At 45.5% G+C, this 13,606-nt stretch overlaps 1 protein-coding gene across 2 annotated transcripts in view; it reads left to right on the forward strand.

The window, feature by feature from the left end:
* Window positions 1–13,606, forward strand: part of tmem184a (transmembrane protein 184a) — a 99,473-nt gene that overhangs the window by 75,861 nt on the left and 10,006 nt on the right. For both annotated transcript variants that reach the window (XM_063058652.1, XM_063058651.1), the window contains 3 exons: window positions 5,962–6,052; window positions 10,594–10,669; window positions 11,581–11,672. In XM_063058652.1, the coding sequence (XP_062914722.1) occupies window positions 5,962–6,052; window positions 10,594–10,669; window positions 11,581–11,672 (259 nt within the window). The remainder of the gene's footprint in view (window positions 1–5,961; window positions 6,053–10,593; window positions 10,670–11,580; window positions 11,673–13,606) is intronic.

Consider the following 13,606-nt stretch of genomic DNA (forward strand, 5'->3'; position numbering starts at 1 on the left):
AAGGTCATGGGACAGAACGGTAGGCATCCTTGACTGCTGTGTAGCAGTGGTCAAGTATATTCGGGCCTCTAGTGGGGCAGGAGACATGTTGGTATAACTTTGGCAGTGCCTTTCTAAGGTTGGCCTGGTTAAAGTCCCCGGCTGTAATGAGCAAAGCCTCCGGATACCTGGTCTCAAGTTCACTGATGTTGGCATACAGTATGTTCAGAGCACACTCCACGTCCCCCTGGGGGGGTAATGTAGACCACTGTCAGTATGACCGAGGTGAATTCCCGTGGCAGATAGTAGGGACGACACTTCACTGACAGGTGTTCCAGGTCTGGGCAGCAGGAGCTCGTCAGTGTCACTGTGTCCGAGCACCACGCAGTGTTGATCAGTAGGCAGACACCACCTCCCCTCGTCTTGCCCGAAGACGCCGTGCAGTCCATCCGATGGATCAAAAATCTCTCCAGTCGGATGGCACAGTCGGGGGTGGCAGGGGAGAGCCAGGTCTCGGTGAAACAGAATACACAGCAGTTCTGCATCTCCCTGCAGTAGGTGAGTCTCCCTTTAAGATCATCCACCTTGTTCTCTATGGCTTGCATATTAGCTAGTAGTATGGTGGGCATAGGGACCCTGAAGCCCCTCAGCTTCAATTTGACCAGCAGCCCAGCTCTTTTCCCACGCTTCGTCGATAAATAGTGCATCTTTCCAGGTTTCCATCGATGCAGTGTGTCAGCTCTTTGAGGTTGGTGGACGCGTCCCACGGGGATTGATCAACAGCTCGCATCGTCGGGCGCTCCGGGTCAGGCCAAGTGACGGGGGAGGCTCCGCTGCCACTTCCAGCTGCCCGGGGCCCGGGCTGTCGATTGGGTCGGGCCCCGAAGCCGACACTTAATCCTTGAGGGCCAGGCTCCTGGCTGAAACAAATCCGTAAACTGAGTCATGGTTGCGGAGGCCTCCGCTCCAGCCGAGCCTTGGGCTCGATTTCCGAAGACTCTCTCTCTCCACTTCTGATCCCTCTATGAGGATTGGTTTGTGTTCCCTCATCTTACCCTTCCTGAAGTGTGCAGTCAGCTCTTTGATCTTACTGACGTTGAGTGCAAGGTTGTTGTACAATTAACCTGCTAACCAATAATCGATGTACTGTTCTTATTTTCATTTCATTTGACGGTCACATTGTGGTCTGTACTATATTAGAGAAACTAACTGAAAGCTAACTGGCTTCATGGAGCACCTGAATTTAGTCCATAAGGCTGACTTTTGCCTGCCACATGAATTCCCCACCCCACCCCACCCAATCTGTGGCTTCCTGCACTGTTATAATGAGGCTTAAGGAGCAGCACCTCGTCCTCCATCCAGTAATGTTGTAACTTCTCAGCCTCAACATTGATTTCTACAACTTCAGGTAACTCACTTTGTTTGTCTTAGGTGAAGTCAGACATCTGTTACTATCCCGATTTACACAGCCTGACCTGCTGAGCATGTCCCCAGCTCTGCATTCACGACCTTCACATTCCTTTGTGGTTTTACTCTCTAACTGCTGACATTTCATAGCCATTACGTCGCTTTGTTTAGATTCTTCCTCTAATGACCATGATCCTCCTCGCCTCATTTACTGTTTATTTCTACATCCACTCTGATGTCACCCGCTCAGAGAGATCCCCCTTAACCTATCCAGCCATCCACAACCTGAAACTAACTCTGTCATCCCTTCCCAGTTCTGTTTCAGAGCTCCTGACCCAAAACATTATTTATGTTCTTCCACAGATGTGAACCTGCTGCATGTTTCCAGCAATTTTCAATTATTAATTTTGAGAAAGTGTGCTGGGATTGCAAATGCACTTCTATTTTTTCCCTGAAACTAAAACCAAATCTCGAACTGTCGCGAACCAGTCAACTTCCCTATTACTGAAGGTGATGACATTTGAGATTCAAGATTGTTTGGTGTCATTTCCAGCACACAAGTGTAAAGGAGAACAAAATAGTGTTGCTCCAGATCCAATGCAACAGAAAATAAAACAATAATTAAAAACACCATAAAGATATGAGGGTTTATATACATTGATTGTATGCCCATACAGTGACTCCAGGCACAGGAGTGTCTGTACATGACTCTGATAGGAAATGATAGGTGTGGAGGGGAGGGTGAATGGTGGGGGTGTTGCTGCTTGGGGAAAGTAACTGTTATTGAGTTTGGTGGTCCTGGCATAGAAGCTATGTAGCCTCCTCCCTGATGGAAGTGGAACAAACAGTCCATGTGCAGAATGGGTGGGATCCTTCACGATGTTACCGGTCCATTTCCGGCACCTCTCTGTATAAATGTCTTTGATGGTGGGTCGGCTAATGCTGGTGATACGTTGGACGGTTTTGACTCAATGTAGTAGAGCCTCCCTGTCCGCAGCAGTGCAGTTTCCATACCTTGCAATGATGCGGCTTGTTAGGATGCTCTTTACTGTGCGTCTGTAGAATGACATGAGTGTAGGTGTGCATAGTCCAGTTCTCCTCAGCCTCCTCAGGTGTTGTTGGAGCTTTCCTGAATGCGTTCTGGGACCATGAGAGGTTGTGCGCGATGTGAACTCCCAGGAGTTTGAAGCTGCTTGCAGTTTCCACTGCTGTGCCGCTGATGTAAAGAGGGGTGTGAGTGGTGCAAGTCAATAACCATCTCTTTTGTCTTACTAACATTGATAAAGAGGTTATTTGCCTGGCATCAGGCCTCGAGCTGTTTCACCTCCTCTCTGTAGGCCGTCTCATCACCATTGATGTTGAGCCCCACCACTGTCGTGTCATCGGCGAATGTGATTTGTGTAGGTGTTTGGCCGTGCGATCATGTGTGAGTAGACTGTACAGCGACAAGCTCAGCACACAGCACTGGGGGCTGTACCTGGCCCAGTCGTTATGATGTTGAGGCTAGAGCGCAAACTATCTATAAATTTTCAGAATTTGTACTGTTATCAATTTCACTAGGACCCTGTGGACAGGGTTACAGCTGGGGCTGAGTGTGATATAGAGTCTAGGTAGATGAAACAACAATAAATTTTACAATTTGTCCATTATTGTAGCATCAAAACTCTTCAGAGAAGCATTGTCATCAGGGTAACAGGGCTGATGACCAAAGCTTGCTCAAGGAGGTAGGTTTTAAGTAGGAGATAGAATTGAGAGTTTTAGAAGGGGAATTTAAGTTCTTGCAGTCCAAAATAGGACATATATGGTAAATGGTAGGGCATTAAAGAATGCTTTAGAACAGAGGGATCTAGGAATAATGGTGCATAGTTCCCTGAAGATGGAATCTCATGTGGATAGGGTGGAGAAGAAAACTTTTGGTTTGCTGGCCTTTATTAATCAGAGCATTGAGTATAGGAGTTGGGATGTAATGTTGAATTTGTATAAGGCATTGGTAAGGCCAAACCTGGAGTATTGTGTACAGTTCTGGTCACCGAATTATAGGAAAGATGTCAATAAAATTGAGAGAGTACAGAGGAGGTTTACTGAAATGTTGCCCGGGTTTCATCTCGTAAGTTACAGAGGAAGGTTGAACAAGTTAGGTCTTTATTCTTTGGAACGTAGAAGGCTGAGGAGAGACTTGATAGAGGTGTTTAAAATTATGAAGGGGGTTGATAGAGTTGACGTGGTTAGACTTTTTCCATTGAGAGTGGGGAAGATTCAAACAAGAGGGCATGGGTTGAGAATTAGAGGACAAAAGTTTAGGGGTAACATGATGGGGAACTTCTTTACTCAGAGAGTGGTAGCTGTGTGGAATGAGCTTCCAGCAGAAGTGGTTGAGGCAGGTTCTATGTTGTCGTTTAAAGTTAAATTGGATAGATATATGGACAGGAAAGGAATGGAGGGTTATGGGCTGAGTGCAGGTCATTGTGAATAGGATAGGGTAAGAGTTCGGCACGGACTAGAAGGGCCGATATGGCCTGTTTCCATGCTGTAATTGTTATATGGTTATAATTAGTGAAGTGATGAAAATCAGAATGGTGCAAACATGTTACATGGTGGCTAGTTCAAGGGTCAAAGTAAAATTATTATCAAAACACATATATGTTACCATATAAAAACCCTGAGATTCATTCTCTGCCAGGAATTCACAGTAAATATGAGAAGCACAATAGGATCAATGAAAAACCACATCCAACAGGATAGACAAACAACCAGTGTGCAAAAGTCAAAACTGCAAATACAAAAAGGAATAGTAGTAATAATAAGAAGAAGAAAAAGAAAAATGAAGACATTGTCACTATTGAAGAAAAATTTAACCAATGGAAGAGCATTACCCTCCATGGAAGACATTCCCACGATCTGAGCAGAATAGATGCCGACAAGGAAGCGTCAAGCGCCCAGCTCAGAGTTGAAAACCTCTTCCCAGAAACAGAAGGTTTCCTTGTGGCAGTACAGGACCAGGAGTTTAACACAAAAAAAAATCAAAAATATATAATAAAAGACCAATAAATCCAAGATGATAAATGCAGAAAATGCCAAAAAAACAGAACATTACAGGATCCTGTAGCAGTTTAACTTAACCTGATTACTTACACAGGCACAATCAAGTGGCAAACATCATTCATCTAAATCTTGCTTTAAAATACAAACTCATGAAAGAAAACATGCCTTACTATAAATACTAGCCTGATCCAGTTTTAGAGTCAGAAGCCCACAAATTATATTATGACCACTCATTTATTACAGATTGAACAATCCATAATAACTGTCTAGATATAATAATACAGGATAAACAAGCAAGAACAAGTTATTAAATAGATATAGCCATTCCAAACACACTTAACTTACAGAAATCAGTAAGTGAAAAACACAAGAAATATGTTGAGTTAAAAGAGGAAAGTGGAAGACTTCCTTTGGGTGGCAGATTGGAGATATGTTTCTGCCAAAGATGGTGTAAGGCACTCCTTCCATCTGCTAGCCTGCAGGTCACCCTTGGGCAAGGTGTAGCATCTGCTTAACCCTCACCCAATCAGGGTCACATGAAGCCATGAGAAGAGGTTGTGCATATCACAAGTCCTGGTTGTGTGACCACTGATGTCAGGCAGACAATCTCTGAAGAGTATTGATAATCTTGTAAAGACACTACCCAGAAGGCGGCAATGGCAAACCACTTCTATAGAAAAATTTGCCAAGAACAATTATATGATGGCACATAATGATGAAGAAGTTCCCTTGTTGTTTGAATTATAGTGACTGCCTTGTTACAGGGATGATGGACAGCTGATGTAATGTAAATTCACTAAATGCTCATATACTGTAACTACAGGCTGCACCCAAGTTATAACTGTTCTCCATTCCTGAGAACTGTTTGTAAACCAAACAATTTGTAAGTTGAAAATGAACAAAAATAGTATGTGGGAGAGGATCATAGAAACAGCTATGTTGGGGGAGTGAGCAGGTATGGGAAGAGTGGTCAGTGACTGAATGAGTTTGCACAGCTCGTCACAACCACTTGGGGGAGAAGAGGATAGGAATGCTGCATTCTCAACTGGCAGGTAATGCCTGCTGTTCTGCAGTAGCTGGCAACTCAATCCGCATCTATCTCACCGATCTCCCAAATGTAATTCCTACGCCAAGGACGATCTGTGAGAGTGGTGGGAGGGGGAGTGATGTTACTGATGCTGTTTTTCACAAGGGAGGGTGTTTGGGGTTTGCAAGTTTTGTTTCTTTCTTTTATGTACGCAGTTGGTGGGGGGGGGAAGGCTGATCTCTTTTCTTTTGACAACTCCCATGGATTTTCTGTATTTCATGGCTATCTGGAGAAGACAATGTCAGAGTTGTATTGTAAATAAATACCTTTGAACCTTTGAATTCATAATTTGGGTGTTTATGGCCCCTGGAGGACCTGTAGAAGTATGGGGGCAGACCACCTCAGGCGGCAGCCATGTCTAGCACTCACCAAAGGAAGCAAGTAGAATTGATTAAGTGAGACAGTTGTTAAGCTCTTGCACTGATTTGTGTTGTCCTTTCCTACAGCCTTTGTGATTTACAACTTCCTCAGCCTGTGCTATGAATATCTGGGAGGAGAGAGTGCGATTATGTCAGAAATCAGAGGGAAACCTGTGAAGTGAGTGTACTTTTGTACTTCTATGCTTACATTGTGCCATTAGAATCACAGATATTGCTGAGTGTGTTTGCATCTGATCGGAAATGATCATACATTTTACACAGAACAAAATGAACCCAGAGATAAAGCAAAGCTGCATTAACTTTTTGCTGAAACACCTGAGCCAGGATGAGATGAATTCACTGGGTGATTTTTACATGGTTTACCATTGAAATCCACCCAGCTGGTTAATGGGATCAGACCTACATCTGAAGACAGGGTTTGCAGGACAACTGGTGGCAAATACACATAATTAATATGCGTTCTGGGAGCCTCAGCACTGGAACAGCCCCTTTAAGTCTGTAAACAACAGGAATTCTGCAGATGCTGGAAATTCAAGCAACACACATAAAAGTTGCTGGTGAACGTAGCAAGCCAGGCAGCATCTCTAGGAAGAGGTGCAGTCGACGTTTCAGGCCGAGACCCTTCGTCAGGACTAACTGAAGGAAGAGTGAGTAAGGGATTTGAAAGTTGGAGGGGGAGGGGAAGATCCAAAATGATAGGAGAAGACAGGAGGGGGAGGAATAGAGCCAAGAGCTGGACAGGTGATAGGCAAAAGGGGATACGAGAGGATCATGGGACAGGAGGTCCGGGAAGAAAGACAAGGGGGGGGACCCAGAGGATGAGCAAGAGGTATATTCAGAGGGACAGAGGGAGAAAAAGGAGAGTGAGAGAAAGAATGTATGCATAAAAATAAGTAACAGATGGGGTACGAGGGGGAGGTGGGGCCTCAGCGGAAGTTAGAGAAGTCGATGTTCATGCCATCAGGTTGGAGGCTACCCAGACGGAATATAAGGTGTTGTTCCTCCAACCTGAGTGTGGCTTCATCTTTACAGTAGAGGAGGCCGTGGATAGACATGTCAGAATGGGAATGGGATGTGGAATTAAAATGTGTGGCCACTGGGAGATCCTGCTTTCTCTGGCGGACAGAGCGTAGATGTTCAGCAAAGCGGTCTCCCAGTCTGCGTCGGGTCTCGCCAATATATAAAAGGCCACATCGGGAGCACCGGACGCAGTATATCATCCCAGTTGACTCACAGGTGAAGTGTTGCCTCACCTGGAAGGACTGTTTGGGGCCCTGAATGGTGGTAAGGGAGGAAGTGTAAGGGCATGTGTAGCGCTTATTCCGCTTACACGGATAAGTGCCAGGAGGGAGATCAGTGGGGAGGGATGGGGGGGACGAATGGACAAGGGAGTTGCGTAGGGAGCGATCCCTGTGGAATGCAGGTGGGGGGGGAGGGAAAGATGTGCTTAGTGGTGGGATCCCGTTGGAGGTGGCGGAAGTTACGGAGAATAATATGTTGGACCCGGAGGCTGGTGGGGTGGTAGGTGAGGACTAGTGGGGTGGCGGGAGGATGGAGTGAGAGCAGATGTACGTGAAATGGGGGTTAAGGTTAATCCTAACCTTACTATTAAACCCGCCGATAAGGGGGGTGCTGTTGTAGTCTGGCGTACTAACCTCTACCTTGCCGAGACACAGCCACAACTCACGGATACCTCCTCTTATTTACCCCTCGATCGTGACCCCACTAAGGAGCACCAGGCCATTGTCTCCCACACCATCACCGACTTTATCCGCTCAGGGGATCTCCCATCCACTGCTACCAACCTTATAGTTCCCACACCCCGCACTTCCCGTTTCTACCTCCTACCCAAGATTCACAAACCTGCCTGTCCTGGCCGACCTATTGTCTCAGCTTGCTCCTGCCCCACCGAACTCATTTCTGCATACCTCAACACGGTTTTATCCTCCCTTGTTCAATCCCTTCCGACCTATGTTCGTGACACTTCTCACGCTCTTAAACTTTTCGATGATTTTAAGTTCCCTGGCCCCCACCGCTTTATTTTCACCATGGATGTCCAGTCCTTATATACTTCCATCCCCCATCAGGATGGTCTCAAAGCTCTACGCTTCTTTTTGGATTCCAGACCTAACCAGTTCCCCTCTACCACCACTCTGCTCCGTCTAGCGGAATTAGTCCTTACTCTTAATAATTTCTCCTTTGGCCTCTTCCACTTCCTCCAAACTAAAGGTGTAGCTATGGGCACCCGTATGGGTCCTAGCTATGCCTGCCTTTTTGTTGGGTTTGTGGAACAATCTATGTTCCGTGCCTATTCTGGTATCTGTCCCCCACTTTTCCTTCGCTACATCGACGACTGCATTGGCGCTGCTTCCTGCACGCATGCAGAACTCGTTGACTTTATTAACTTTGCCTCCAACTTTCACCCTGCCCTCAAGTTTACCTGGTCCATTTCTGACACCTCCCTCCCCTTTTTAGATCTTTCTGTCTCTGTCTCTGGAGACAGCTTATCCACTGATGTCTACTATAAGCCTACTGACTCTCACAGCTATCTGGACTATTCCTCTTCTCACCCTGTCTCTTGCAAAAACGCCATCCCCTTCTCACAAGTCCTCCGTCTCCGCCGCATCTGTTCTCAGGATGAGGCTTTTCATTCTAGGACGAGGGAGATGTCTTCCTTTTTTAAAGAAAGGGGCTTCCCTTCCTCCACTATCAACTTTACTCTTAAACGCATCTCCCCCATTTCACGTACATCTGCTCTCACTCCATCCTCCCACCACCCCACTAGGAATAGGGTTCCCCTAGTCCTCACCTACCACCCCACCAGCCTCCGGGTCCAACATATTATTCTCCGTAACTTCCGCCACCTCCAACGGGATCCCACCACTAAGCACATCTTTCCCTCCCCCCCCTCTCTCTGCATTCCGCAGGAATCGCTCCCTACGCAACTCCCTTGTCCATTCGTCCCCCCCATCCCTCCCCACTGATCTCCCTCCTGGCACTTATCCGTGTAAGCGGAACAAGTGCTACACATGCCCTTACACTTCCTCCCTTACCACCATTCAGGGCCCCAAACAGTCCTTCCAGGTGAGGCAACACTTCACCTGTGAGTCGACTGGGGTGATATACTGCGTCTGGTGCTCCCGATGTGGCCTTTTATATATTGGCGAGACCCGACGCAGACTGGGAAACTGCTTTGCTGAACATCTACGCTCTGTCCGCCAGAGAAAGCAGGATCTCCCAGTGGCCACACATTTTAATTCCACATCCCATTCCCATTCTGACATGTCTATCCACGGCCTCCTCTACTGTAAAGATGAAGCCACACTCAGGTTGGAGGAACAACACCTTATATTCCGTCTGGGTAGCCTCCAACCTGATGGTATGAACATCGACTTCTCTAACTTCCGCTGAGGCCCCACCTCCCCCTCGTACCCCATCTGTTACTTATTTTTATGCACACATTCTTTCTCTCACTCTCCTTTTTCTCCTTCTGTCCCTCTGAATATACCTCTTGCCCATCCTCTTGGGTCCCCCCCCCACCCTTGTCTTTCTTCCCGGACCTCCTGTCCCATGATCCTCTCGTATCCCCTTTTGCCTATCACCTGTCCAGCTCTCGGCTCTATCCCTCCCCCTCCTGTCTTCTCCTATCATTTTGGATCTCTCCCTCCCCCTCCAACTTTCAAATCCCTTACTTACTCTTCCTTCAGTTAGTCCTGACGAAGGGTCTCGGCCTGAAACGTCGACTGCACCTCTTCCTACAGATGCTGCCTGGCCTGCTGCGTTCACCAGCAACTTTTATGTGTGTTCCTTTAAGTCTGTGCTGACCTTCAACCACCCATCTGCACTAATCCAACATAAATCCTCCCCTCCACATTCTTGTCAGCTCCCCCAGATTCTAACATCCACATACACAATGAGAGCAGTAAACGGTATACAATTAACCGTATGTCTCTGCAATGTGGAAGGAAACTGAGGAAACTCAGTGTCACAGGGAGAAAATCTAAACTATACACAGTCAGTGCCACTAACTGTACTACCTATGTTTTGTAGCTAAATATTATTTGGGGGATTAGATTATGACTTTGTCAGTGATATCCACATACCATATGCAAGTAAAACCATCATTTTAATAGTGAATGATCATTACAAGGGGATACTGCTGTAGAACTATTAGGTGATTGGCTTAGACAGGAATTTGTGAATCAGGAGCCACTCAGTTTTTCTGTTTAATAAAATCATGGCTGATTTGATTATACTTATCTACACATGACAACCTTCCACCCCTATGCTATCAAGAATCTATATACCTCTGCATTAAAAATTCTCAACGTCTTCTTCCACCACCGTCAGAAAGAGTTACAAAGACTCACAACACTTTGAGAGAGAAAATATTGCCCCATCACTGTACTAAACGGGTGATCTCTTTTTCTTAAACAGTGATCTATTTCCATGCGGTCTTTATTCAATCCCACACGTTTATACTTTGATACTGTGAAATAGTGTTATTTACTCACAAAGCAGTTTACTGTAATCCTAATAAATTATAGATTTATAAGCAGAGTAAGTTCTAATTACTGACCTATAGCATTAACACTGTTTCTGCCTCTCCGATGTTGTCTGACTCCTGTACATTGTTAGTTTTTAATTTTTTTGGATGTGGTATGGTGTGTATTTACATGACTTCTGTCTCATTATTAGGACTAGTTGCTTGTATGGAACATGTTGTCTGGTGGGTATGACGTACTCCATTGGATTTTTGCGATTTTGTAAACAGGTGAGTATATGAGAAGCCACTGGAGTCTGACCCATTGGAAACCCTTGCATTTTGTGTCCCTCCTACGAGCTCTGCAACCCAACCAAAGTCTGGTGTAAACTAGTAATAAAAACAGATCGGGGGTTGGAGTGAGCGTGTACCTTGATTAAATATACAGGTTCCAGTCCGGATGAATCAAAGTGCTTGTGTCCGTGTGTGTGAAGCTCATAGAATCCCAATGGAAATGACAGAAGGAACTCACTACCTGCCAAACTGCTCGTCACTCTATCAGCAACCTCTGATCACAAAGTTTGTTATTCTCACATCGATCCCATGAGCCACCTCAGAACCGTCGTCATTGGTCTCACAGGACTTATCAAAAAGAAAATAGTTTCACTCAGGTCTTCAGTGTAAATAGTGAAGAATGTCCCAGATCTGATGCAACACCTTTCGAAGCAATCTTTCATTTAAGTATGCTTATTCTTTTCCTCAAGTTAAATTATTTAATTCTGGGATAAAAGTTTGGCTCCAGCATGCTGGCAATGCCCATCATCATTTCACTGTACAGCACCACTTCTGTTTGGGAAGATTTTTGCAACCTCTTCTAGTTGGCAGTGAAGCTCAGAATCAGGTTTATTGTCATGGACGTATGTTGTGAAATTTGTTGTTTTGTGGCAGCAGTACAGTATAATTCGTAAAAAATTAATATAAATTACACTAAGATATGTATACAAAGAAATAGTGCAGAGCTAAAAGCTGACTCAGATGAGTTAGCCACCTGAATTAGTGCATGATGCACAACCACATCATACAGTCAGATCAGGGTGAAAATGTGATGCTATAGTTCACCAGTCAAGCTCACACTTTACTATAGGTGGATAACTCATGTTCTTGGAGCTGTTAATGACATGGGTCTGTTCTCTCCCAAACAGGCCACTCTGCAGTTCTGTGTGATTAAACCACTGATGGCTGCCATCACCATTATCCTACAAATCTATGGCAAATATCATGACGGAGACTTTGAGTAAGTCAGCATAGTTTTTTTTCATTCTAAACTTTAGGTGCAGCCTTTATCATTATAAACTTCAGAACCTTCATATTGTTTTGTTGGAACTTTCCTTCAACTGGATTTCCCTGGTGCATAGTACAAAGAGTGGGCTTGGATATTCTGTTGTGGTCTCATAGATTACATCTATTTCGCTAGTTACCAAATGGCTTGGTTCCCTATTGTATAGGAGCCATGGAGAAGGGGTCCTCAGCTTCTGCTGATTTCTCCAGGTAACCCAAACAGATACACCTTCTGTCCTCATCGATGCATGTTTTCAGTGTGTGCCCGTCTGGAGAAATCAACGATAACAGAACATTGCATTCACAATTGCCATAGGACTGGCTTCGACAACACAAAACTACTATGCCGCGCCAATAGCTTTTGGGACTCCCTGGTGAAGGAAGCCATTGAAATAAAACCAGAGAAAAAGAATTTTAACAAGGACGAAGGTCTCCCTCTAAGTAAGAACTGGAATTCGATTGTATACAAGGTGGGACAGTGGATGAGGACTAACCAATCAGGAGGGCTAGACAATGGGGGTAATATACCACCGAACTAGACATGCCTAGGTATCAACCCTGATGATCGTCATCAAAGTGTCAGTTAAAATCAGTACCTGTACTTGGCTGAAAACTCGAGATGAGTTTATTAGTGAGGTAGGTTCATGGGTTCCATATCCATTCAGAAATTGAATGGCAGAGGGGAAGAAGTTCCTGAATCATTGAGTGTGTGTCTTCAGGCTTCTGTACCTTCCCCCTGATGGTAGGAATGAGCAGAGGGCATGCCCTGAGTGATGGGCGTCCTTAATGATGGATGCCACCATTTTGAGACATCGCTCCTTGAAGATGTCCTGGATACTACAGAGGCTAGTGCCCATGATGGAGCTGACTGAGTTTACAAGTCTCTGCAGTTTATTTTGACCTTCCCCCCCATAGCAACCTCCCCATACCAGATGACGATGCAGCCAGTTAGAATGCTGTCCATGGTACAGCTGAGAAATTTGCTAGTGTCTTAAGTGACATACCAAATCGCCTCAAACTCTTAATGAAATCCTAAACACAAGAAAATCTGCAAATGCTGGAAATCCAGAGCAACACACACAAAATGCTGGAGGAACTCAGCAGGTCAGGCTGCATCTGTGGAAATGAATAAACAGTCAACATTTTGGACTGAGACCCTTCATTGGGACTGGAAAGAAAGGTGAGAAGTCAGAGTAAGAAGGTAGTGGGAGGGGAGGAAAAGTACAAGGTGGTAGATGATGGGTGAACCCAGGAGATGGGGTGGGGGTGAAGTAAAGAGCTTGAAAGTTGATTGGTGAAAGATCAACCCTACCCTCAAATTTACATGGTCCATTTCTGACACCTCCCTCCCCTTTCTCCACCTCTGTCTATCTACCAATATCTTTTATAATCCCATTGAATCTCACAGTTACCTGAACTATACCTCTTCCCACTCTGTCACTTGTAAAAATGCCATCCTCTTCTCTGTTCCGCCATCTCTGCTGTATCTGCTCTTGTGATGAGGCTTTATATTCTAAAGCTAATGAGATACCGTCCTCCCTCAAAGAAAGGGGCTTCTCACGCTCCACCATCAACACTGCCCTCACCTGCATCTCTTCCATTTTGGCATGTCTGCCCTCAGCCCATCCTCCCCCGCCACAACAGAGATGGGCTTCCTCTTGTCCTCACCTACCACCACACTAGCCTCCGTGTCCAGCACATAATTTTCCATAATTTCCACCGTCTCCAATGGGATCCCACCACCAAGTACATCCTTCCCTCTTCCTCACCCCCCCTCCATTTTCCACTTTCTGCAGGGATCGCTCCCTCTGCAACTCCCTTGTCCACTCATCCCTCACCTCTGGCACTTATCCTTGCAAGTGGAGCAAGTGCCACACCTGCCTGTACACC

The sequence above is a fragment of the Mobula hypostoma genome, chromosome 9, assembly GCF_963921235.1.
Source record: "Mobula hypostoma chromosome 9, sMobHyp1.1, whole genome shotgun sequence".
NCBI lineage: Eukaryota > Metazoa > Chordata > Chondrichthyes > Myliobatiformes > Myliobatidae > Mobula > Mobula hypostoma.